The 24,089-nt window shown below is 55.2% G+C and overlaps 5 protein-coding genes across 5 annotated transcripts in view; 2 read left to right on the top strand and 3 right to left on the bottom strand.

The window, feature by feature from the left end:
• Window positions 1–10: 10 nt before the first annotated feature.
• Window positions 11–4,339, bottom strand: VOLCADRAFT_117417 (uncharacterized protein; the record flags this gene model as incomplete). Its single annotated transcript, XM_002949946.1, has 7 exons — window positions 11–391; window positions 1,009–1,167; window positions 1,937–2,071; window positions 2,306–2,388; window positions 2,695–2,782; window positions 3,078–3,216; window positions 4,323–4,339. The coding sequence occupies 7 exons, from the start codon at window positions 4,337–4,339 to the stop codon at window positions 11–13; spliced, it is 1,002 nt and encodes a 333-aa protein (XP_002949992.1).
• A 361-nt stretch (window positions 4,340–4,700) lies between these two features.
• Window positions 4,701–9,380, top strand: VOLCADRAFT_104524 (uncharacterized protein; the record flags this gene model as incomplete). Its single annotated transcript, XM_002949837.1, has 6 exons — window positions 4,701–5,646; window positions 5,867–6,648; window positions 6,885–7,142; window positions 7,407–7,793; window positions 7,958–8,107; window positions 8,374–9,380. The coding sequence occupies 6 exons, from the start codon at window positions 4,701–4,703 to the stop codon at window positions 8,545–8,547; spliced, it is 2,697 nt and encodes an 898-aa protein (XP_002949883.1). The 3' UTR covers window positions 8,548–9,380.
• VOLCADRAFT_90374 (uncharacterized protein) lies at window positions 9,313–13,716 on the bottom strand (the record flags this gene model as incomplete). The annotated part of the gene is made up of 7 exons (XM_002949947.1): window positions 9,313–9,452; window positions 10,350–10,479; window positions 10,835–11,212; window positions 12,178–12,363; window positions 12,648–12,892; window positions 13,083–13,213; window positions 13,574–13,716. 7 exons carry the CDS (start codon window positions 13,714–13,716, stop codon window positions 9,313–9,315), a joined length of 1,353 nt encoding a protein of 450 aa, XP_002949993.1.
• A 268-nt stretch (window positions 13,717–13,984) lies between these two features.
• On the top strand, window positions 13,985–17,500 carry VOLCADRAFT_109744 (uncharacterized protein). Its single transcript, XM_002949838.1, has 8 exons — window positions 13,985–14,295; window positions 14,521–14,584; window positions 14,956–15,061; window positions 15,226–15,307; window positions 15,608–15,726; window positions 16,147–16,236; window positions 16,609–16,659; window positions 17,050–17,500. The coding sequence occupies exons 1-8, from the start codon at window positions 14,139–14,141 to the stop codon at window positions 17,092–17,094; spliced, it is 714 nt and encodes a 237-aa protein (XP_002949884.1). The 5' UTR covers window positions 13,985–14,138; the 3' UTR covers window positions 17,095–17,500.
• A 2,590-nt stretch (window positions 17,501–20,090) lies between these two features.
• VOLCADRAFT_104527 (uncharacterized protein) overlaps window positions 20,091–24,089 on the bottom strand; it is a gene marked incomplete at its 5' end in the record, with an annotated part of 9,402 nt that continues 5,403 nt past the window's right edge. The window contains 8 exons of the mRNA XM_002949948.1: window positions 20,091–20,199; window positions 20,983–21,071; window positions 21,339–21,580; window positions 21,812–22,015; window positions 22,706–23,080; window positions 23,399–23,583; window positions 23,629–23,720; window positions 23,953–24,008. Of these exons, the coding sequence (XP_002949994.1) occupies window positions 20,126–20,199; window positions 20,983–21,071; window positions 21,339–21,580; window positions 21,812–22,015; window positions 22,706–23,080; window positions 23,399–23,583; window positions 23,629–23,720; window positions 23,953–24,008 (1,317 nt within the window). The 3' untranslated portion in view covers window positions 20,091–20,125. The remainder of the gene's footprint in view (window positions 20,200–20,982; window positions 21,072–21,338; window positions 21,581–21,811; window positions 22,016–22,705; window positions 23,081–23,398; window positions 23,584–23,628; window positions 23,721–23,952; window positions 24,009–24,089) is intronic.

Genomic DNA, 24,089 nt, shown 5'->3' on the forward strand with positions numbered 1-24,089 from the left:
TCCCCTCCCCTCATCGGCCCTTGGCGCGCGCATCAGCCTCCACCTGCCGTGCAAGTGCGTCAATATCAAAATCAGGCGGCAAAATGGGCGCAGTCGGATCATCCGGATCCGCCAGAAACTGCTGGTCCTCCATCTGCTCATCAAAGTCCCGTGGGTCGTTCAGATCCACTTCGAAGCGCTGCACGGGCAGATCTTCGCCTCCTCCTCCTCCCCCCCCAAAGATGGACTCGAAGAAGCCGCGACGGGTGGTGGAAGATGATGATGATGATGATCGAGACGAGGCGGCGGAAGCGCCGTTGAGCCCCTCCACCAGCTGGTCTGGTCCTCGTAGCTCGCCGGTGTACGGGTCCCGGTAGGTAGAGCCCGGGGGCAGGGGGGCGGTGGAGCCGTCCTGGAGCGGGTGGGTGTGTATTGGGGAGGGGTGGGTGAGTGGGTGGGTGAGAGGGTTGTGCCGCTTTTGGTGGAGGTAGTGATGATGGTGGTGGTGATGATGGTGGTGGTGATGATGGTTGTCACCTGAGCATCAGGCAAGGAACTGGCGAGGACGGAACACGATGCAACTGGGTTTGTGTGGGTTTGTGTGGGTGTGTAGATGTTTGTGCTTGCTTGGGTGTAAGTATGCGGGTTAGGGTTTGGGAAGGACTCCAATCAGTTAGCGAGGATGGATTTACATGCATACATACATACATATATACATACATACATACATACAGCAGCAAAGAGTCAACAAAGAAACACACGAGGGCGGTAGAAAAAAGGAATGGAGCTCCAGGGTGGCGGACAAAGGGCCACTGAGGGGAGGAAAAGGACCAACTGTGTTCAAAAGCAAGTGATTTTCCTCCTTCAGGACAGGGCAGGTAAAACGTGCATGTACGACGCCATGTACGACGCCATGTACGACACCACGTACGACGCAGCTCTAAGTCTGGATTGGATACACCGCGCGCCTCTCCTCTCCCCTCCCCTCCCTTCCCCTCCCCTCATATAACCCCCCAAGAGAGCCCTCACTTGGAAGGCCACCACGTTGACGTCCCGGTCCAGTTTTATGCCGGCGATTTCGCTGATCTTGAACTGCTTCAGGTCGGAGACGTTGCCTACGGGCGTAATCTTCTGTTCGCCGTCGTCGGGATCCCGATAAAAGTTGAACAGGTTGCCTTGAGTGTCCATCTAGTAGTACCAGAAAATAGCACCAACACATAACCACGTGGAACAGCAACAACAACAACAACATTAAGACTAAAAAAACATATTTCCATCCATCCATGGAATGTTGAAGAATTGCAGCAACACAAAAATGATGGATGGCGGTGGTGGCGGAGTAACACGCCACGACATGCCAGCCGCCTCTGGGTGTTTGCATCCGGGTGTGTGTGTGTGTGTGTGTGTGTTTGTGTGCTCTCTCGCCGCTGCTTTGTGATATCTGCTGTTGCTGCTACTGCTGCTATTGCTGCTGCCACTCCCACCGCTGCTGCTGCTGCTGCTGCTGCTTGTGTGCGTGTGTTTAAATGAACTGAGCTGTGAAAAGTACAAAAATACAGGTTGAAGAAGTAGAGCTGTGCATGTGTGTGTGCATGTGCGTGTGTGTATTGAGTCCCACCATGGCAATAAACCCCCCACCAGCACCAGCACCAGCACCAGCAATATCGAGCCCCCCCTGCCCTCCACACTCCCGAGCACCACCCTTACCCACACCTCTACAACTACCCCTCTCTTACATACCCCCTCCGGCCCCTAGCGGTCCTCTTCTCCACCCACTACCCCCCCACCCACTACCCCAGCTATCTGGCTGCGCCCTTCCTCCATTGGCTACCCGGCTTCCCAAGGAGCTCGGTAACCCCGTCTCGCAAACCCACACACCTACCCACCCATCGACACCCACACCCACACCTACCCAGCCCCCCTAATTCCCATACCTCGCAGACTGACTACTACTCACCGCATACAGACCGACATCCGGATCGCCCGAGTCGTAGTACAAGTCCCCCACCTCGTCGATCATGAAGAACCGGCCCTGATCGTCCTCCGCGGCCGCCACCCACCGACCCCCCGGGGTCTTGAAGTAGACAAACTCCTGGCGGTTGGTCGTGACAGTTACTTCGTCAGTTAGTTAGTTGCGTAGGAAAAGAAGTGAATATTCGTTGGCAACCGACTCAACCCCAAAGAACCAACGTAAAGAAGATCTCCACTCCGCACCACCCAACCAATATCCCCCTCGTGTCCCGGCGAGGAACATTATACACAAAAGGTGCCGTACTTGTACGGTAACGGCCCCTCCTGCCTGGAAAGAACTCCCTCCGCCACCTACCTCCGGTTTGAGGTCCGTATACCCCGCCAAGGTGAAATCCACGGGGGGCTTGTCACCGAACGAGTCGATGGGCATTATGACCTCTTGGCCGCGACGGCGCCGAGTTCAGGGACGTGGATGACAATGCCAAGGGCAGATGGAGGGAGTAGGGTAATGGAGGGAAGGATGAGGGAGGTAAGTGGTGTTGAGGAGGGAGGAGGGAGAGCCAGGGGAAGGGAAGAGGGAAGAGCGACTCACTCCCCTTTGGTGCTTCGATGCCGGAACAGCTGGTTCTTTTACTTTACTCGATCGTCATGATCATGATCATCTATATTTCCTCCTCCCAGCCGCCCGAGCCCCTTTCCTCCCCCTCCCCCTCCCCCTCCCTCCCCCAGTGGGGTGGTACTCACTATGGTTCAGCAGCCACAAGGCCGCACTGCCCCCCAACATCGTCAGAACGATCTCTCGTCGGCTGCGGAACGGGAAGGGAGCGTCGTTCTGTGGGCACCACCAGCAGCACCAGCACCACCAGCAGCACCAGCAGCAATAGCAGCAGGGAGGGGGCAGGGCCGGGCGAAGGGGGGAAGGAGAATGAGGGAGCGCGGGAGTTTGTTTCAGAGGGAAAGGGGGAAATGGAAGGAAGGAAGGAGCATGTCGTTCAGGCGAACAATGAGGTGGGTACTGTTCGGCATCCGGACCCAGACTCGTGCCTGGGCGGGGGGGGGGACCAAGGCGGCGGAGCAAAAAGGGGAAAGGAGAGGGGGAAGCAAAGGTTGGTTGAGCACAGTCTTACCGCGGTGGCGGGGGGCGGTGGCGGGGGTGGCGGCATGTAGCTGGAGCTCCCCGGCCGGGGTGGGGGCAGTGCGGTGGGTGGAGCCTTCACGTCGGGTTCCCAATCCAAGTCACGGTCCACGGCACGAAGACGACTGGGGCTGCGAAGTGGGGCCGCGGCGATGGGAAGGGTGGAGGGTTTTTGAGGTAAGGAAAGGAAAGGATCATGCGAGGGGGAGGCGCTGAGGCAGAAGACGTGAGTGCTACGGCGCTTCACAGTCAGAGCTAGCCTTGGGTTTGGAGAGAGCTGTATTGTTAAATTGCATTGGAAGGGGCGGCTGTCTTGGGGACGGCCCAGGTTTTAGGGTTTGTGTGGTGTGGTAAGTAGGATGGGGGGAGAGGGGATGTACGTAGAAATATGCAAGGAGAAAGTAGACAGCCGACGACCAACGCAAGGTGATGGACGGGAGGACGTCGTTTGGGAAGAGCGGTGATTGGGATGATAGGGGTCAGGGCTGGGGTGGCTAGTAAGGGGTATCTGGGGGATCTGGGTGTATTGTGGTGGGGGGGCATGGATGTACTGCTGCAGAGGCCCGGGCTGCAAGATGTTGGCAATAGAGGTGGTTTATAAGAAGGATGGATATTTGTTGAGGGCGCGTCTCTTTATACGTCCCACGCTAGAACAACCCAAAGGACCGTGGCCATGGGCGTAGTAGGTGGGTGGGTGCGACGTGCGTGTCGGCTGTGGCTACACAAGGACCCTTGGAAACCCAGGTTTCGCGTTTTTATAAGGATGGGAGTAAATTCTAAGGGGTGAAAGGGAGCATACCATAGGCGGCGTTAGTCGGAGCTTTAGGCATCGTGCCGGTCGGAAGCGTCCACCTACCGAGGGCTTAGCCGCCCGCCATGTCGCCGTAAATGATAACATGGCTTCACTGTATTACATCCAGAGTATGAGCAGCTTGGAGCTGAGGAGCTTACAAAGCTGCTGCTTCGCATGATTTGTCGGCGGCGCAGCTGACGTAAATTTGTAATGTAGCTTAAGTACCGTGTTATTGTTGTTACAGTCCTATTTCATTCAGATACCCTTTGTTACCGCTTTTGGTTTGGGTTACACCCTACTCACGTGTTGGGGCTCTGACTTGTAGTGTCTTAAGGACACCAGGTAGCTGGAAGATATTGGTTATAACTCGGGCTACCAGTTTGGGCTTCAAAAATGTCTTGGGGTCTTTTGGGAACCTTTCTGGGCCTTTTTTTTCTTGGTTACCTTAGTCCCTCATGCATATTCAGAGCTCATGCTATCAATACAGGGCTTCAACAATTCATCCTTGACATTTCCACTGAGGAACACGAGGAGGGGCCCCACGTTTAATGATAGCAATGAAGCAATCCCCTCTCCACCCGTACACGTTGACCCGACTTTTGACTAGCAAGCAACATAGCAACTGTAAGCTGCCCAACTTGTTGCCAGCGCATGTGGCCATAGAAAATTCAACTTACACTTCAAATGCGGCTTGCTCCTATCAGGCCGCTGCGCTCACTGCTTCACCGTCTGCTCCCCCACGGCAGCTGAAATCGCTACAGCAGCTCGACATTCTGACTTGGACCCGCAAATTTTAAGCCTTATTTGCTCTAACCTAGTCAAATGGGCCTCGTTTCGTCCTGCTTTCGATCGGATCCCCCGAGAGGTCAGGAGCAGGTATTAAATGTAGAGGACACGGTCCCACAGAGGCCCAGGCCTCCGCCTATCATTCCTCCAGCAGTGGGTATTGCTCAAAACCAGGGCAATCAGGCCACACCAACGGACACCACTGTTACTGGCTCTCCCAAGGTTGGTCGCCCGAAAATTGGCGCCCAGCAGCCGGAAGTAACTCAGCTCATTAAGCAGCAAGCGCAGTCGCTTATTCAACCAAACGCGAACCGCGAAGATGATGTCGATATAAGCAGTGAGATTGCTCCTCTTGCGCCAGGCGCCCCATTCTCATGGCAGAAGGGTCGGCAAATTGGCCAAGGCGCCTTCGGGACCGTGTACCTAGCTTTGGTGCACGCGACTGGCCAAGAAATTGCCGTCAAGCAGGTCAGTCTGCCCCGCGATGCAGCAAACAACGGCAGGGTTTTTGGGCACATCCGGTCTCTGGAGGTGGAGGTTGGACTACTCCGTCGCCTGCGACACGAAAACATTGTGCGCTACCTAGGCACCGAGCGGACTGACGACTGCTTGAACATTTTCCTGGAGTACGTGCCGGGCGGCCCAATCTCCAACAAGCTGTCGCAGTTTGGGCCGCTGCGTGAGGAGACCATCCGTGTTTATACAAAGCAAATCCTGCGAGGCCTGGAATATCTGCACCAGCAGAAAGTCATGCACCGCGACATTAAAGGAGCAAACATCCTGGTCGACACCAACGGCGTCGTCAAACTGGCGGATTTTGGAGCTAGCAGGCAGATTGAGGAGCTGGCCACGATTGGCGGAGGCTCGCGGTCTATCCGTGGGACGGCGAACTGGATGGCGCCGGAGGTGATCAAGCAATCGGGTCATGGGCGCGCCGCGGACATCTGGTCGCTGGGATGTGTAGTCATCGAGATGGCGACAGGTTCGTGCATATAATTCGATGGACGGGTTCCTACACAAAATGGCTCGACGGTTACTTTGCCTTCAGATTTATCTCAGCATTTCCAAGCACAGCCGAAAACACAGGCCTCCATAAGCAATGGAAAATGGCGCCGACACCATCCCTGCACTTGCGCGAGTAGTCCGTCATGCTTGACCCCATACACCCTTTTCCCTCTCATTCCCTCCCACTCTCAACAAAGGTCGCGCGCCATGGAGCAACTTTAGTGATCCGTACGCCGTGATGTACCACGTGGCTTCGACCAAGGAGCTGCCAGCAATGCCCGACACGCTTTCAGCCCACGCCAAAGATTTCCTTACTCTTTGCTTCAACCGCGTCCCACGGGAGCGCCCCAACGCAACACGACTGTTGCAGCACCCATGGCTCCAAAACGTCGTCATCCCCCGTGCGACCGGCCCGCCTCCGACCCTCCTACCTGTTTCACCGTCACCCCAAGCACGACCTGTCCAGCCCCTGCAGCAACTGCAATCTCCATGCGTACCCACTGTGGGCCCGCAGCCGTCACCGAAGGTTATGGTCACGCTGCCTGCCGCTGCCCCCCTGCTGCCCCCGCCTGGAATGCGCTCGCCGCCGTCGCCTATCAATGAAAAGTCCGAGTCGCAGTTTGGATCGCCTGCAGCCGGCGTTACGACCGCGAGCTCTACAACGCCTACCAGCACCCGCGCGCCAGTTGTCAGCACCACTGCAGGCGCTGTTGGTGTTGCGCTTCCGCAGCTCATGTCGCCACCCCAGACGGTTCCCCGTCCGGCAGTGCCGCCATTGCCGCTGGACGCCATGAAGCTAGGCCTCATCACGCAGCAGCAGCAGCAACAGCAGCCACAGCCGCCACAGGCTACAGGGCCAGGCCTTTTCCCGAACCCAGGGCAGCCGCCTCAATCCGCTCCAACAAATGTGCCACCGAAACCGCCCTTGCCACCGGCTGCGGCACAGCAATCCTCGCGAGGGACTAGCTGCCAGAACCAGGTTAGTTTGTGACAGCATTGCGTGATTGGGGATTGGGTAGGGAGTGTAGGCACCAAGCTAGGGAAACTTTGAGGGGGCTAACCAAACAGGATGGGGCCATCACCGCGATTATCACGCGAACGGATTGGGTCTGCCTCACCTGGTTGGATTGGCTGTATGCCAGCAAGCACCTTTCATTCTGCGTGAAGTCTGTGCCGTGTCTGAGCGAATGTCCCATATGTGTTGTTTTATTGCAGCATGACACCCTGGTGGACAGTGGGGCGGTGCAGCTCCTGCTCCAGAACATTCGACAGCAGCAAGTGCAGATGCAGCCCGGGCAATTGCAAGATATGTATGACAGCATCTGCATGGGTGTGGGCATGACCATCAGTGTCGGTGCCGACGCGGCGGGGGCAATGGCTGGAGCAATGGCAGGGACCGTAGCAGGGACAATGCGCGACGTCAACCCCATGATTGAGCCCTCGTGGATGCCAGAGCAAATTCTGAAGCAAAAGGTAAGGCGGGAGGTTAGGATCAGGTTGACGGGTTGTTGCAAAGAGCCTGCAGCAGCCAACGCTTGGTACCCGATTATGACGCTTGCCTGGTATTGGAATTCGCCCTTGCCGTGTTAGCCCGATTCCCTAAGCGTCCATTTTGACTATCGCAAGACCCAGGTCGCATCGTAAACGTTCCAGATGCAGGTGCCATGCCCGCGAACTCGCTGATTAAAATGCTCCGCTGTGCATGGTTGCGTCCCTGAACGTCTCCTTGTCCCGTAGGCCTTTTTCGACCAGATGAAGAAGATGGGTACCCCTCCGGCAACACCGCCCGAGTCTCCATCTGCCAGCACCGAGGCCGCGGCCGCCACAAACAAAGTCACAGGATCAGGCGTGGGTAGTGCTCCCTGTAGCAGTAGCGCTGGCCCCGAGGCGCCCAGCGCTACCTGCGTGGTGGAAAACACTAAGCCGCCACCGGCTTTCGCTGGTGAAGTCGTGCCGGCTCACGTGACGCCTCTTCCTCAGACGTCACCTCGCAGCGGACCGGGCACACACCGGAGCGGTGCAGGCACATGGCGAAGTGGTGCGGGTACACAGCGGAATGTGACACGCGCCATGCCGCTACGGTCACGGCCACCTTTGGCAGGGCTGTTTGCAGCAGCGTACGAGGTGAGGAGACGGCCACTGGGAAATTGCTCACCCTGCACATGAGCTTTCCTGCTTGAATTTGGGGTATGAAAGCCTAGGAGCTGCTGGTGTGGAGAGTCGTGACGTTGTTAATTCCTTTGCATACGCACTCGTATCGTCCCCCTTATTGGCGTTGCACCCACCAGCAAGAGAACGCGGACACGCACATGGAGCCGGATCAGCCGTTGTCCGCCAGGCAGGAGTCGCCTCGCGTCGTGCATCCACGGCAGCCAGCCATGAAGCCGACGCCAACGCAACCACCGCGGGTTGTCAGCGCCTCACGTCGCGCACTTGAGGTAAGCTTCCTAGCGAGATCCCATTCCATTGCCTCACCGGCATACTGCGGCCCTGATGCTTTGCAGCGCTAGGGGGTCTGAAGTGGCCGACGTCTAGCAGATTAACTGCTTGTGATACTTATGTGCTTAGTCGGAGCAAAGGCCAGGGATACTGTTATTGGATGAGATTCTCAAAACCGCTGCATGCATTCCTGGTGACTTTGATCCTCGAAAGCTTCCTGGCCACGAACACTTCTTGGCTGATCGCTGACCAACCTATTGCGCAGGAGGCCGGCATCCTGCGCAATGCCACTCTGGACTCCGCCCGTGCGAAGCAGTGGCGCGACGAGCTGGTGGCCGAACTGGAGGCAGAGCGGATGCGCGCGGGCGTAGGAACTAGCATGGCGGCTGTTGCTGTGGGGCCGGTGCCAGGTGGCAGGCCTAGTGTTGCGGACCTGTAGTACGTCTTCGGTCGCGTCCCGCGAAGGCATCGCTTTAGTGACCAGAGCTCGTGAGCAAAAGTGCGGTGCGCGTGTGCTACAGAGGGGGGACCGGGGCACAGCAGGTTAGGGTTGCCTCGCGGTTGCAGCTTGCGGTTTGCATAGGATCTCGTTTGTCGCGGCGAGTCGTATGAAGTATAAATGTATTCGTGTCCCTGGTGATGCTGACTGACCGCCTTCCTCGTTACGTTGCAGACCGGCCGAGCCGTGAAAGGCGGCCTTAGGGGGAGTGATGCATTTGGCGTATGGGGTGTCTGTTAGTTCGTGTTTGTGTGTATGCGTCTGTGTGGTGGCGTTTGGGGCAAACTTCGGCAGAACAACCGGACTCTCCGATCTATCTGGTCATAGCTCTCAAGAGTTACACTAGGCATACTGTCTAGGGACGTGATTAGAGCGTCCATGCCCTAGATAGATCCTACGCCAAGGGTAGCCATCATCTTGTTTGACACCGTGCCCTCAAGAGTATCTTGATATGGTCGTCGTGATGCAGGTGCAGCATACACAGGGCTTCCCCTTCATACATCTATGATTAATTGGACATGTGCTTATTAAGCACGATGTTAGACTGCACGCATGTCTTTTGGGTTTCTTGCGTGAGCCCCTATTCCTTGTTTCTGTGGCCGACTATGATTAATGTACATAGATCGCGACAGGCATATTAACACTGACCACTATTCTTTTTTGCAAAGCAAGGGCGAACCTCAAAACATATGGCCTCTTGGTGACCTAAATTAAGGTGGGGACGAAAGACTTTGCTATACAATTCATGGCCACCTGTAACGGTAGTACTCTGGACCGGTCCTCGCTCTTAAGCGTCTCCAGGAAAGAACAGAACTCAGCACGGTATCCCACTATGGCTACTAACCCTATGGCACAACCGACAAGGCAACCGGGAACACCAGAAATCCATCGTCTTCCGCTGGGAAAGATGCACACAGATGACACTTCCTAATGTCTGGACCGAACGGGCGAAGAATCACCCAACATTAGATGCATAGGGCGGCCGTTAGCCCGCATCACATGGTCGTACGGCAGGCATTGCACGGTCAATCCGATGCCATTGGGTCATCCCCCAACCGCTTCATGTTCGGTGGCGTGACGGTACCGCCAAATTCTACGTGCCTTCGTTTCAGCATGTCCTTCTCCCACTTCGTACCAAATTGCCTAGTTACGCGCCAGGTACGATTTTGCCTGCGCTCCCTATAATAGCCGTATTTGCACCATGGTCGTCGTGACGCTTTGCATTGCGGCGATTGCACATGCACGCTGAAATATTTGCGCAAAGGCACAGCAGCTGTAGCAAAGTATACTTTTTCCGCCGGTACAAGTTATTACCCGCTGAAAACCTAAACAGGATATAACTCTTTTCCCAAACAGTGCTGCAACAACAAAAAAACAATGTCCGATCTTTCACTCTAAGAGAAACCCACTTCATGAGCGCACCCTCAGAGCTGCGTCGACTCAAGCACAACGGGAAAGATCCCACCCTCCCTTTCCTAACCACCTTCCTGCCAATGCAGGTCATCCAGTTTCTACCACCATTCACTTTTGCCGTACATCCTCTGCTAACCTCACCATTGCACCTCACCCAGCCGCCACCCAACAACGTGTGCGGCAAGCCGGCCCGTACGGCGCTCCTCGCCATCACTCCGAATGTGAAGACCTAGCCGCCACGCCGCCGCCGCCGCTGCCCCCACGGGACCGTGCCACTCCCCACCTCACGTGGTTATCACACGACGACGCCGACGCCACCCGCCGCCCACCCCAGCCGCCACCCGCCGCCAACGGAGCTTCCCGTAATCGCTGCAGCTTCTCCGCCAGCAACGTCCGTAGAGACTCGGACCTCGCCGCTGCATCCCAGTGCCCCAAACGGTCCGCTCGCCGCAATAGCTCCTGTGCATAAAAATAATCAGCTATATTAAGAAGAAGAAGAAGAAGAAGAAGAACGGACAACGACACACATAACAGAAGGGTTTTGTGAACTGAGCACATCACCAGGGCGCCCAGTACAGAGGACCTCACTTGCGGGGAGAAATGAACGATCTTCAAGAACGGTCGTGGAGCACATAATAGACAGAGCGAGAGAGAGAGGCAGCAGCCGTAGCGATAGCAGTTGTAGGAGATCAACAGAATCGGAAGCAGCACCAAAAGCAGCCTTCGGGCGTAAACCTTCATCCAAGCCCTTCTCTCCAACCTGGACTCTATAAGCTACTAATTGTGCAACTTGCCCTGACACATATTGGCGTACCTGTGAGCTGTACGGCGCCCCGAAACCACTTCCACCGTCATCGTATTCGAAATCCAGCGGGGCCGCGTCCTCCAGCGCTCCCGCTGCCTGCCAGGCCGACCGGTCGCTAAGGTAGTCTGGGTCACTGGCCGTGTGGCGACTGCTGGAATGACCCATGGGTCGTTGTGGGCGGCCCATGAAAGTCATGAACGTAGAGCCTTCGCGGTCGTCGCCGAAAGAGCACCGCTCCCAAAACCCCACCGCCGCCGTCGGCGTCACGACGCCAATGTCGTACACCGAGCGCGCCTGGATCTGCTGTAGGAGAAGTTTGACTAGACGGCGGCCGATGCCCTGGCCTCGTACCGCTGGGTGTACGGCAACGTCATATATCGTGGCCATCTTCAACGGGCGGGAAGGGAGAACAGCGACGTGTTGAGGAAGGTGCACCCCGGGGCATGATGAAGTGGTGGTTGGTTCATGATTACTGCGGTCATCTGGGCCCTATCCCTTTGTGATCTACCGCACATTAATATCGCTGATAATAACAATCGCAATACCAGCAGCAGCACCAGCGCCAGCACCAGCAAGGACGTCCCAGGAACCCCACAACCACATCCTTTGTGACAAAAGGCTGATACAACAAGTACGGCACACGTTACAAGACGACAAACCCACCAAGTTGTTGTCACCCGTGGCACGGGCGAACCCCACCAAACATCTTCGCGGAGCGTTGCGGATTGATGATGATGACGAGGAGGAGGAGGAGGAGGAGGAAGGGGGGGGAGATCCGGGGGATTTCCAATGCCAAGAAGGTTGTTGCTGGGTGGGTGCGGAAGGTGGCGAAGCCGTGACGGCGGACGCTGAAACGGCACAGGCGCTTCCGCCACTGCCATTACTCCCAACCCTGTCACTACTGCTATCGTTGCTACTGCTGTTGTGGCTACTGCTACAGCTGCTGTAACTAACCGTACTGCGGCCATCGCTATTATTGCTGGTTTTCCTTCCTGTGGGCATAAGCCAATTCCAGTCCATGTCCGGTACGCCTGTGGGCCACGTGCGTGTGTGTGTGTGTGTGTGTGTGTGTGTGTGTGTGTGCGTGTGTGTACGGAACTCATGGTCAGAAGAGTAGGGAGGTACGGAGAGTGTTGAGTAGGTGGACTAGTAGGGTTTTAGGGTTTTCTGTAAGCCGTGAACTCCTTGTCATTTTTAGTGTATTCTAAACGAACAACTATTTTGTTAACACGCAGAGTATAAGCGATGTGAGCAACGCCCGTCGACATCCCCTTTCCCTTTGTCATGAGTGCCAGTCGACGACGACATGGACAGGCAGCGTACCAAGGGGGGTCGGCGGCTTAGCGCCGTACGTGTCCAAGCCAGTTGTGGGGGGTTGTACAGAAGGCGACGACGGCGACGATGACGAAGACAGCTGCGAGAGCAGAGAGGCAGAAGATGGCCCTGATCCTGCTGTTGCTGTTGCTGGTGATGATAATGATGATGATGATGATGATGATGATGACCATGTCACGCATGGTGATGGGGATGCCAGCGAGCTAGGCGGCGATGATAATGCACCGTATATTCGTTGCGATAAGGTCGGAGGCGAGGTCCCCCACCAGGGCGACGAGGACGACGAGGCCAGGGCGGCTGCCCCCCTCCTCCCGGCCCCCTCGTCCGCGTCCGTCGTGATGGACATCTCCCCCTTCCCCACAGCCCCCGCTCCAGAACCATAATTCCTGCTCCCGTGTTGATTGAAGCTTAGCTCCCTCTCCCGCTCCCTCTCCCTCTTCCCAGCACGTCGAGCTGCTGCCGTCAACGCGCATTCCGCGTTGCTCACCTCCTCCTGCTTGTGCTTGTGCTGGTGCTGGTGCTGCTGCTCACGATGGCTATCACGATAATGGTCATGGCAGTTATTCTGCTGACGATTCTGACCTTGCCAAGGATATGGCCCCATCGGCAGTGGCGATGCATCCTCTGCGGCGGCAGCGGCAACTTCACCGTACACGTCCCAAGTGGTAAAGCAGGCCACAGTCGCCACGCTGCGCCGCAGAGCTACCTCCAGCTTGGCGGCGTGGCGCAAGCCTGCGAACAGTTTGGAAACGCGCGGAGCAGGCAGAATCCAATGGGGGGCTCACCCATGGGCCCGAGATCCCTTTCCTCAATAACACACATCCATCATCCAGCCCGTACATCTGTACACGTACTTTCCGTACACACCCTGGGACATCCCGCAGTAGCGCCCAGCAGTACAGGGGGGAATTAACGGACGTACCCTCCGGTGAGCACCAGTAGCTGTAGTTCTGGCGGCAGAGGGGGATGGCATCCGGGCCCACCACGACGTCCTTGTGGCTGACCGCCAGCAACATGCCCAACTCCATGGCGGTGATGTCTTGGCGGTTGATACTGTGCCGCGCGGGTAGGGGTAATAGGAAGCTTTGGCCAAACTGTTATCTTTTCGGGTATGTCGTGAAGAGATCGTGGGAATTGTTGAGTACGTGCTTATGTCTCCGGCAAGCCTTGGGATGGAGGACTGGTGACACGGTTGTTCGGGCAAACGAGGCCAAGGGTGGAGGACTGTGCAGGGCTTTGGTCTTGTCGGTGGGCACAATGCTTTCGATAAGACTCAGTTATGTGCGAGGAACCCATCAGCAATTCAAGCACATGTAAGGAATTCTATGGCAGCCCAGAGACACACTTGTGGAAATCATTCCGCAAAAGTTGGTGAAGGTAACGTGGATATCGCGCACCGGTCCATGACCACACCTGTAAGACAGTGGTGGATATGACTTTGATCGTGAGCTGTTGCCCAAAGGATTCCAAATTGCTTGCACCTTGCAAACACATGCATGGCGCCCGAGAGTTCCGCGAACGGGCCGCGTGTCCAAACAGTTGACCTTCGTGAACATGTCATGAGCTTCCAAACGCAAGCGGCAGGCCAAACGTCAATGATTGCTAAGGAGTCAACACAGGGCCAATGTGTAAGGCAAAGTATCACAACATTGAAGGACACGAAACCTGTCGGTGTCACCTTAACATAACATGGTGTAATCCATTCTTGTCTACTGCCAAAGTACCGCTGAAGTCCTAAAAACGTACCTAACGGGCTGCATCAGTCATCCTCGTGGTCATCATGGCCACGTACCCTAAAAACATGCAAATGGGCCACTAAACACACAAAATAGTTGCTGAACCTGAAAAGGTAGCCACGCTTTACATACGATCATCGAACGGGGCACTCATATCCACATCCAACTCCCACATCCATACGTGCAGCCATTCACTTCGCGGTGGTGCACTGCACAGGTCCTAGCTCTATTCTATTGCGCAAATGAACATGATACAGTTAGGTTCTCCAGTGCGCGCCGGCGCTATTCTGGACCGACCTCGAGCAGCGTGCCGGGCTTCGCTTGCTGGGGCCGGCCGTAGCGCCAGAAGCCGTATCAACGCTTGCGCCACCAACCCCAAGACCCGATCACGTCAAAAGGGTACCCTCCAAGTGTATACCAATCATCCATCTAGCCAGGCACAATTAGCTACTTCCACGCGCCTCGAGCTGAGTCTTCAAACTCAGCGGTCCGCCATGTCTGCCAAGAACCTGACAACCGCCCGCAAACCACTTTCCTGCTCTCGTCCTGCGTTCTAATATCTTTGCGTTAAGCATTGCCACTCTCGCTTGTCTTGGCGTTGTCGGTGCCTTGTCTGTGCGGCAGACAACCCCCTGACGGTGGGCGCTGTGACGGTGATGACAGAGACGCTGAGGCTCTTCGGAGTGGGGTAAGGCCCACGTAGGATTTTGTGTGTTTGTACGATCGTGCGTGTGTATGTATGTCTGCCTACGTTTGTGGAAATTATATGCAAGAAGCGAGAGTCAACCGTCATTGCTCTTAGTGTTTGGCGATGGGACGGGTGAAACCCTAAAACCCAAACACATACTTAAGGGACCGGGGGCTAGGGAACCGGGGTTCGTGTCGTACTGGAGTGTACTATGTGTATCTCTCTTTGTGAGGACGTATTTCCTTCGTCCTAATCCTGCCGTACCGTGTACGAGCTAATGCAACTAATGTACGACAGTTGATGTACGGCAATTGACGGATTGACTGCTGCTTATTATTGGTATTCTGGCGTCGATCGAACTTGATTGCCAGGCGTGAGCGGTACGAAGCCGTGGCGGCAGAGCCGCCCCGAAACCGGCCATTACGGCGTGGCGATGTGGCGGGCCTTATGCGGCGCATCACGACCGACTTTAAGCAGGTACGGAAGAATTTCGCCGTACGTCGCCTTTGGCCATATGGAAGTGTTGGACCCCCTTCTAACACTCATTACCATTACCATTACCATTACGGCACCGCCCATACACAGAGCCCCACCCTACCCAACCGCCTGCTGCCCCACACCCCCTTCTCCCGCCGCCAAAGGCCTATCTAGTCACGGGAATTCTGGATGATTCCATTTACGATCCAGATTGCTTCTTCGCGGACCCCACCGTCGCATTCCGAGGTGAGGTTACTTCGGTGCTGCTGCTGCTGTTGCTGCTGCCAAGATCTGATTCTTTGGTGTGGAGGGTTGGGGGCCGGGAAATACATGCAAACCGGAAATCTATGCAAGTATGCAAGTCAAGGGACAAGGCAATGAACGGGGAGGAGAGGGGGGTTCCGAGGCGCGTTCTGTGTGTGTGTGTGTGTGTACGTGTGTGTGTGTGTGTAAGGCACAACTTAATTGATTACTATCATTGTCAAAACCAAAATATCCCTTGCAGTGGAAATTTTCGGTTGACAAGGCCGCTTCCCTCCCCTCCAGGGGTGGATCTGTGGAAGCGCAATTTGGCGTTACTGGTGCCCTTCCTGGACCAACCTGCCGTACAGCTCAAGCGAGTGCAACGGCTGGGCCGGGACGAGCAGGGCGCGGAGGTAGTGCGAGTAGGTATCCCTTCCATGAGCCTCGTTTCTTGCTGCCTTGGCGCCGCTATAGCAGCAGCAGTCACAGCAGCAGCAGCAGTAGCAGTAGCAATTGCAGTAGCAGCAGCAATTGCAGTAGCAGCAGCAATTGCAGTAGCAGCAGCAATTGCAGTAGCAGCAGCAGTGGTAGTAACCGCAGCCATTGCAGTAGCAGCAGTAGCAGCAGTAGCAGTTGTAGCAGCAGTTACAGCAGCAAGGAAATGCGGGTTTGTGCCGCTTATTGGTAGCCTATAAACACCTCCACCACCAACAACACCAACACCAAGAGCAGTTGGTCCTTGTCCCGCACTCGCCATATACACACACATAACGTCATCTGCAATAGTCTTTCCCCTCTCCTTCCCTACTACCACATGCATACATACATACACACACGTACAGGCTGAGTGGCGGCTGCGGACGTTCCTCCGATTGCCCTGGCGCCCTCTCATCGACATTGACGGGGCCACAGAGTACACTCTCAACGAGGAGGTCGGTGTACGGCATATGGGGCGCATGTTTGTATGAATGCGTGTATGTATGTGTGTCCTTATTTTGCTGCTTATGTCAGCTTTTCCTAACATCCATATTTTCTGATCATTGGTGTTGTAAAGCGACAGATGCGACAAATGCAAGAGTGAATCAAAATGTATTTATACGGTATACACGGAATATGACAACTGCAAAAAATAAAGCGCGGGGAAAAATCCCAATTCCAAAGAATTGATTTGAAGCCTAAATAGGATTTGGCGGCGCGGACTAACGAAGGAAAGCTCACACACACACTACCTCATTTCTTTCCTCTTCTCACTCCTCGCCTTCCTCTTCCCCTCCCCGCGCATTGCATCCTTTCTGGTACGACAGTCCAATCGTATTGTACGACATGTCGAGTCCTGGGGTGTGAGTGGGACGCAGGTATGTGGGTAGTGAGGTTGGGGGAAGGGAAAGCGGTGCAGTGCGGTGCGGGCTGTTGGGATCATTTCCATATTAGTATTATATTTATTTACATATACATGGAATATTACCTCTAAGCCCTTGCTCGCGCAGACACACATCATGTACGGCTGATTGGGTTGCCTCGCGAGCCTCTCCCTTAGCCGCTGCTACTGATGCTACTGCCGTTACTGCTGTTACTGCTACTGACGCTACTGCCGTTACTGGTGTTACTGCTATTGACGCTACTGCCGTTGCTGCAGCCACTGCTACTGACGCTACTGCCGTTACTGGTGTTACTGCTACTGCCGTTGCTGCAGCCACTGCTACCTACGTTGCTACTAATGCTACTGCCCTTGTTCGTTCATTCAGGCGCTGCTGCAAATGTTTCGACCCTCCAACAACAAGAGCAGCTAACCGGCTATTCCTTATCGCCACCGGATTCGTTGTTGTTATTTATGAATGTTTTTGGTTTGGAAGGGAAGTGATGTTCCCGCCCCCTCCCGGGAGTATCCAGCTATCTCTGTATCTGCTTCACTCGTCCGTGATTCGCCTTGACCTCTAGGGTGGGTGGGAGGAGGGGTTTCAGAGCCGCAATTATAGGGGGGCGGCCCGGGGCTGGTAGGGGGGAGTTATGAGTTCAGATGGAAAAATGTGTGTGCGTGTGTGTATGTGAGGGAGAGAAAAGTTCATTTTGTACTTTTACAAAGACAAATATATTTTTATTTTATTTTTTGCACTTAACGGAACAGATGGAACAGTGCAATACACTGATACCTCTTTGCTACGGCGGAGTTCGATGTCTGCATGTATGTATGATGTGTGAAACAGGGGGGTGTATCTTCGCCCGTGGCAGCTACCCTGCGAAACCCTGCCTTCCCCGGTATTTCGGGGCACCCTCATCCAGTAACCCTAGTCAACTTCTCAGTGGATCGCTCAGGTTCCGCACCCACCACCAGCATCCAACGGAATCTGCCGGGTCGACAGCGGCCCAACTCCGTTCCTGGTCGGCTCGCAGGTTAACTTTATCCCAGGTCACCACCGTCCATCAACTAGGGGCGCAATGCCTTCCACCATCGGAAGGACTTTTGACCCTAACGGGTATCAATCCCGGGATCGCCCGGGGGTATGTATGTATGTATGTTGTTACAGGGTGGTTAACTTCGCCAGCGGCCCCCTTTCCCGGGGCAGTCCCTGCTCTCCCCTGCTAGAGGGGCACCCTAATCCGTCACCCCATCCGACTTCAGAATGTATTCGTTGGGTTCGGCAACTCACCACCAGCATCCAACCAAATCTAGCGGATCAACGGCGCATCAACTTAGTTCCTGGTCAGCTCGCAAGTTGATATTATCACGTCCTACACCGTCCATATGATGGGGGGCCACCTCCCATTTCATCACTCCTCAAACACCCGAGGAGCCGGCAGGCGGATTTGAACCCGGGTCGGCCGGGAGTATGTATGTATGTATGTCGTTACAGGGTGGTATAGCTTCGCCAGCGGCCCCCTTTCCCGAGGCAGTTCCCTGCTTTCCCCTGCGAGAGGGGCACCCTAATCCGTTCACCCCATCCGACTTCAGAATGTATTCGTTGGGTTCAGCAACTCACCACCAGCATCCAACCAAATCTAGCGGATCAACGGCGCCTCAACTTAGTTCCTGGTCAGCTCGCAAGTTGGTATTATCACGTCCTACACCGTCCGTAAGATGGGGGGCCACCTCCCGTTTCAACACCTCTTAAACACCCGAGGAGTCGGCAGGCGGATTTGAACCAGGACATCCGGGACCTCTTCCAGCCGCCTTCAAAATAAATTTCGCTACCGGGACTCGAACCCGGGTCTCGAGAGTGAGAATCTCGTATCCTAACCGCCTAGACTATAGCGAATTGTTGATGTATGAAAATGTTAAAGTGCACAACCAATGGACGACTCTGGATGCCAGCACAAGGATCTGTTGGTACGGCTACCTGTACTGCCATACTGCTGTACGGCATATAGAGCTGGACGGAAGATGGATGCGTCATTGAGCGATTGCGGAAACTGCGGGGTTGTTGTCTGGAGGTGCGAGTGTGACGAGTTGTTTGCGTTGGTCACGAATATATATTCTTTCTTTGCGGATAAAACATAAAAACTGTAAAACATTTACCTATAACGGCATATAACCAACAAGTGAGTTCCACACATGAAGAGGGGGCGTAACTTGCCTTTCAAGTGTTATCTCAATATTCGCAAAGTAGATTTCTTCCTGTATTGAGATCGTTCGGATTATCCTTGGTTGTCACCAGCACTCGGTAATAACCCTACCAAATCGGCAGTCGGTAACTGGTCGCTTCGGTACCAGCTGGCCGGTATGGTTACCGACATAACGAGCTAACGGCCCAGTAACTGGGGGGTCACCCACCGGTAAGGTTACCGGTCGGCAAGGTAACCGACTGGTAAGGTTACCGGTCGGTTAACAGGTTGTTATCTCAAAATGTCGGTGATTCTAACAAAGCGTTCGGTTGTGAAATTCGGTTACCGGCCCTTTTATACCCCGTGCGCGCTGCGGCGCACGCTGCTTCTGCTCATGCTGCTTTGGTTGCAGTGCGGCCGCAGCGGTTCTCTCGCCCTTTCCTTGGACTTTCCTAGAAGAGCTGTTTATGGCTGAGCTCCGCCACGTTCCGCAACTCCAGGAGCCCATCCATGCCAGCTCCTCCGCCAGCATTTCCCTCCTTGCCTTCTGCTCCGTCTCACGCACATCTCATACATGTCCTCCAGTTCTCCAGTTCAACTGGCCACGGGGAACTGGGTTCGCGCACTACCAGGAGGCTATATAGATATGCTCAGTCCGTTCTTGTTGAGATGGAGGCGGCGCGCAATGCACCGTCCATGGATTTGCACGGGCGCCTAAGCAAAGTGTATACACCAGATTCATACATCACTCCAACACCCCCCCACCCGCCACACCCGGCCCTTGCAGCTGTCCATAATAATGAGAGGTTATAGTCCAAACACGACCCTGTTCCTCCACTTGCAGCCCAGTGCCGTGCAGCCTCCCTGCGGATTACTGTGGGTCAAGTGGCTGCACCGGGGCCGAGCCCTTTTCGGCTTTGAAGGAGCTGACTACCCTAAGTCTGTGGGAGGTGGTAATGGCGGGAGTGTAATGGTGATGGGGAGGGGTATTGCTGATCAAAGTCCAATCCGCCCCCTATCCTGCATAAGGCCTCAGAGGCGCGTGCAAGCAAGGACCAAGAGTAAGAGTTACTGTCGGTGCTGTGTTGCCCGCTAAACAGAAACTCCTATTGGACGAGATGGGACGAGCAGCCTAATAATGCCGTACGCCGGTTTCCGGCAGGGGCTGGCTGCTGTGGAATTGCGCCCTTCTCGCCAACCCGCTGTTAACGGTTCTAGTCAGTCCAGTTCGGAAGCTTTGTTTATTGTCAGTACAATATTACAACCGTCTATCAGCGTCCATCAGTCGCCAAGTAGGACGCGGGAAAATGCCAGAGAGCCAAAAAACGCCAAAGCGCGCCCAAATAATGTTTTTTCTGCAAAAGCCAGCAGGGCAGTAGATATCACAGGACTAAATTGACCGGGCCATCGCCTGCAACCAATGATATCTCTCGCGCTCTCACCTCTCCCCCTTTTCCCGCTAGGTTTGTTATTACCCCCACCGCCCACCACCCACGACCGTCCATTCACCAAGACTCAACAACCCCACGGAGGAAGGCCCAGGCGGAGACTCCAGCAACGATCTAACTTTGAATTTAAACCTTCAATATTGGACACGTGCTAATTTTTCAACAAGTCAAGGCCATGTACGACAGCGACAAATAGTATACAACCGTATACGACAAAAGCAGCCGTACATACGAGCGCCTCGCCGCACGTCCTTTGAAATTGTCACTCCGCACTTGAGTCAAATGGTGGGTTATTTTGCCCGATTTTGTCCATCTTTCCGGATCTCCGTTAATCTTCCTGTTCAAAAGAACCTGCGCATATCGTATAGAACGCCATGTACCGTACACCTGTTATTATGCAACTGCCGTACCTCCATGCAGGGTCGTACTTACGATCGCAACCGCGGCTGATGCGATGTGATGACGGCGAGTGAGAGGCTCACCGGGGTCATTAGTTCGGGTGGAGCTAACTGTGTTAAAACTAGGAGTGAGGGATTCCTCTGATCCTTGTTACTGCTACTGCTGCTACTGCTACTGCTGTTATCGCCGACATCGCGCTATGTTGCTCGTCAGCAGCCGCAGCTTCAATCCCAAAATTCGCTGCATCGTCCAGGCACTGCTGCTGCGCGTCACCCCTTCCATGGAACCCACCTTTCCGCCCCCCCGGCCCCACTCCACCCCCCCACCCCCCGGTACCGGTACCGGGGGTGATGCTGCCAGTGATGCTGCCGCCCGGCCGACTGCTGCCACCACAGAAGAAACCAAGCAGCTTCTTTAACGACCTTTCAACCACCACATATCAAACCTCAAGCCTCACGCCGCACCTCACACGCCAGGTTGCAACCCACCCCACCCCCAGGCCATGTCACGCGACATAACTCCACCCCTATCCCTCCTCCCCTATCCCTCCTCCCTCGGCATTTGTGTACTGAAGTACACTTCAGTACACATGATTCAACCCCTTCCCTTCATCCTTTTTCCACTTGGAAGAGGGAAATGGTGCTTACGGCAACAACTTCAGCTTGCCAAAGGCATAACAGCTGCTTTTCAAGTGCTTTTCGACGGCAGCATTCGCCGCATCCGGCTCCATCGTCACCCTGCTCAGTATGTCACGCACGCGTTCTAGAGCCTCTAACAGCGCATCGGGGTTTTCCGCCAACCCGGAATTGGGCAACTTCTCCTTAAGCTGCTGCAGTCCCATAACCGACCAAGGATTGTTCGGGTTGCGAGCCAGATCGTCGATAAATGCCTGCGGTGAACATGGTTCGGTAATTCCGTTAGGGGGTGATGGTTTTCGGTTAGGTAGTTACTTGGCGGCAGTTCGTTGACTGTCGATTGTTGGTGGTTAATAAAATAAAAGTGAATCGTTCCGGAATTATTACCAATTGAAATTCATTTCTTCGACGCCCAGAGAGCCATCATTATTATTATCGTTATTATTATCATCGTTATAATATTATATTTATTTTATGATCGTTACCTGCATCGCCTTTAGGAGTTGTTCCTTCGCCGTATGATTTCCTATCGTCATCAGCGCCCAGCCCAGGCACTGCCGTACAGGTTGTTGCGCAAGGCGGGGTGGCTCATTGTACCCGCCGCTATCCTCCAGCTCGACTGCCTGCTCAAGGGCCTTAAACCCAGATGTGAAGTTCAGTCCGATGAAGGAGACCCGGGCCTCCGCCATCTGGGACAGCAGGGAGCGGGAAGAAGAGGGAGGAAGGGACAAAAACACACACGATGCCAAATCACGGAGGGAGAACGAATGCCGGCGTCCAAAGTTGCTAGTTGTGAGGAGGGAGGGAGGGGGGACGGAGGGAATCATATGCGAGAGGGAGGGAGTGATTAGATGGTTGTTCAGCAAATGTGAAGGGCCGGCACACGTCCATACCTCCCCCCCCCCGGCACGTCCATAACGGTCGGAACGGCGGGAGTTGAAGTGAATGCCGTGGTGAGGAGGCAGTACAAGCCCCAAGCTGCTGGATGATGCGTTATGGGGGATTGCAAAGCATGGAAGGGGGGGGGCCCAGGAAGGGATGCGGGATCATGGGGCCCGGAAAGGGGGGGGACTTTGCTCTGGGTCGGGTTACGGAAAAGGAGTCGGTCCGGGTCGTTACACGGCGCTACCAGGCGAGCCGCACACCACAGCGCCGGAGCTCGGGGAGTGTGAGCCCCCTCCGAGCCACCCCCCTCTCTGTGTGGCCTCTCATCATCCACCCAAACCCCATCCATTACCCCTTGCACGGGACACAGCCACACACAAAAAACTTAAAACCATTGAGCTCCGAATCCAAACCCTTAGAACCCTTCCTCCCCCACACCTTTCTCCCCTCCCAATATATACACACGCGTGTACACACATACATTCCCCGCTCACCTTGAGCATCACATTGGCCATGAGTTTGTACCCTGGGGTAAGTACGCCAAGGCCCGGCCCCGGTCCCGCCTCCTCCTCCTCCCCGCCTGCTCCCCCATGCTCCTCTCCTCCACTTCCACCATCAGGGGGTATCGCCGCAACCACGCTCTTCAGCGTCGCATGCAAATCCTCTAGAAGCTTCTGATCCGCAAGGAAAACAGTCACCGAAGCGCTACTGCTACTGCTATTGCCGTTCATGCCCGCGATGATGTCATTAATGTTGGCCGCCGCCATGATATCCGTTTTGGAAAGTCTCTGCAGCTCGTGTACCTTATCGGCCACTGCCATGAGCTGGGCGTAGAGCCACACAGCCACCGCGAACTGGGGCCCATCAGCCTGAGTGGGGTGGGGTGGGGGAGGGTGGGGGAGGGAAAGACGAACCACACACGAGTGAAGCTGCTGTGTGGGTGTGGGTGTGTGCAAAACTATACGAGGACAAAGCACACGTTTGAAGGAATAATGGGGAGGCAAGGAGAAGGAATAAACAAGCAGGATATGTTCTGGCGGTATTTCCCCACTACTACTATCCCGGCATTGGGGAGCGGGGGGGGGGAGTGTAGGGTTTGGTTGAAAGCTTAGGGGAGCTTGCTAACGACGCCAAAGGATATACACGTACATACATACATACATACATGCGTACATGCATGCACTCACAGGTTGCCGCCGGTAATCCATAGCCGTCAACAGCGCCGGCCGATTAGGTGGCGCCGGCACCCGATCTCTAACCACTGGATCCAAAGCAGGATCCAAAAACACGTCACTTGTCGTACTGCTGCCGCCGCCGGCTGCGGCTTCGCCGAGCAGCGACTTGTTCACTCTGTCTGCCAGGTCGTTTAGAACTGCAGTATTGAGGGGCAGAACGGTTTCGGGGGGAAGCGGCTCACCCGCGACTTGAGACCAGTTTCCAAACAGCGTGTAGACCAGGAGGGGGGCGGGCCAGTGGGGGCCCACAACGGCGGCGTTGTCGGGGACGAACCTGGAAAGACCGGTGGGAGCCGGGTGTGTGTGTGTGTTGGGGGGGGGGGGGAGAACACGAACCACAGACGAGTTCAGACAAGAGGCGAGAGGGAGGGAAATTTGGATGTTTTAGGGTTTTAAAACAATTAGAAGTTTTAAATTTGCAGGGGCTTACATAATTTATATAAAAATGATTTTAAGGGGTCCCCCGGGGCACCCCCCCCCCCCGCTAGAACCCCCCTGTTACCAACCTTGATATTTCCCGCAGAACGCGCGCATACACCTGCGCTTTCTCGTACATCCCCGCCTGAGACGCTGCAAACACTAGCATAGCCACGTTGTGGTCGGCATACAGCGGAGTACGACAATCCCAGCTTGCGTTGACAGA

The sequence above is a fragment of the Volvox carteri genome, assembly GCF_000143455.1.
Source record: "Volvox carteri f. nagariensis unplaced genomic scaffold VOLCAscaffold_16, whole genome shotgun sequence".
In the NCBI taxonomy this organism is placed as follows: Eukaryota; Viridiplantae; Chlorophyta; class Chlorophyceae; order Chlamydomonadales; family Volvocaceae; genus Volvox; species Volvox carteri.